The following is a 1,042-nucleotide window of genomic DNA, read 5'->3' as shown; positions in this document are numbered from 1 at the left end:
ACCTTCAGTTGCTGGGTGGCGTCCCGATCCTCATAGATCCTCTGGGCCCGCCCGTTGTTCTCCATGGACATGGCCTCCAAGAAGTTGAAGTCCACTCTGTCCCCAAAGCCCAGGTTGTAGAGCGGGTACCTGCCCCGGATGGCGTTGCGGACGTTCTTCCGGATTTGGGAACGGTCTGTCTCCCCTGCGGCCACAGTGGCAGGAGCAGGCCCCACACTCACTCACGTGCGGCACAAAGGGGCTTTGGGGCACATTCCCGGGGGTGCGGACAGCCTTCCATCTCCCCCCACCCCCAACCGTCTGGAGGCGGCACCACCTCCTGTCTGCCCAGAGCGGCTACATCCGATGGCCTCTACCAGGGCCTGCCCTCCGCGTGCGTCTCTCCAGCTGATCTGCCCAGCCCTCTGGCCCCTCATGCGGTGAGCCAGGCCCACCCTGTCTGCAGGCCCCGCCTTGCACAGCCTCCTCTCCCAGAGACCCTTCCTGCCTTGCCCTGCTGCTTCCAGGCGGAGCTCAGGGTGGCCTCCTTCAGACCGCCTTCCGGGACCCTGCCCTGCGGCCCAGGCTCTCCCTGTGTGTGGCCCGCTCCCCGCCAGCACCCTGTGCCTCCAGGACTCTCGACAGCACGTCTGCTCCTGGGTCTGCCGCCTCCCGGTCGACTAGACCCCGGGCTGCCGCCGGCAGAGACATCTGTCCCTTGCTGGAGTCTGGAGTCTCTTCTTGGTTCCAGCGTGTTCTTGGCATGAGCGAGGTAAGACCAAAACCATGCTGACTCACGAGACCCTATAGACCCTATAGGACCCTATAGGGCCGGGTGGGACGGCCCGGTGGGTTCCCTAGGCTCTGAAAATTTACGGAGTAGAAAACCCGTCTTTCTCTTAAGCAGCAGCTGGTGGTTTTGAACCTCGGACTTTGTGGATCTCAGCCCCAAATGGGATCCCTATGCCGCCAGGGTTCCACTCGGCATGCTGTAAGTGCTCCCTGCAAAAGCAGTGACTTACACACACATGGCACGCCCTGGCCCTGGCCCCTGCAGGCATGA

The 1,042-nt window shown here is 63.1% G+C and overlaps 1 protein-coding gene across 2 annotated transcripts in view; it reads right to left on the bottom strand.

The window, feature by feature from the left end:
- The window catches only part of ITIH1 (inter-alpha-trypsin inhibitor heavy chain 1), an 11,931-nt gene that overhangs the window by 6,650 nt on the left and 4,239 nt on the right, over positions 1 to 1,042 (bottom strand). For both annotated transcript variants that reach the window (XM_045297601.1, XM_045297600.1), the window contains exon 11: positions 3 to 184. In XM_045297601.1, the coding sequence (XP_045153536.1) occupies positions 3 to 184 (182 nt within the window). The remainder of the gene's footprint in view (positions 1 to 2; positions 185 to 1,042) is intronic.

This window comes from Echinops telfairi, unplaced genomic scaffold (assembly GCF_000313985.2).
Source record: "Echinops telfairi isolate 266 unplaced genomic scaffold, ASM31398v2 ScPeMD7_7420;HRSCAF=8458, whole genome shotgun sequence".
In the NCBI taxonomy this organism is placed as follows: domain Eukaryota; kingdom Metazoa; phylum Chordata; class Mammalia; order Afrosoricida; family Tenrecidae; genus Echinops; species Echinops telfairi.
This window is presented reverse-complemented; position numbering and strand designations above follow the sequence as displayed.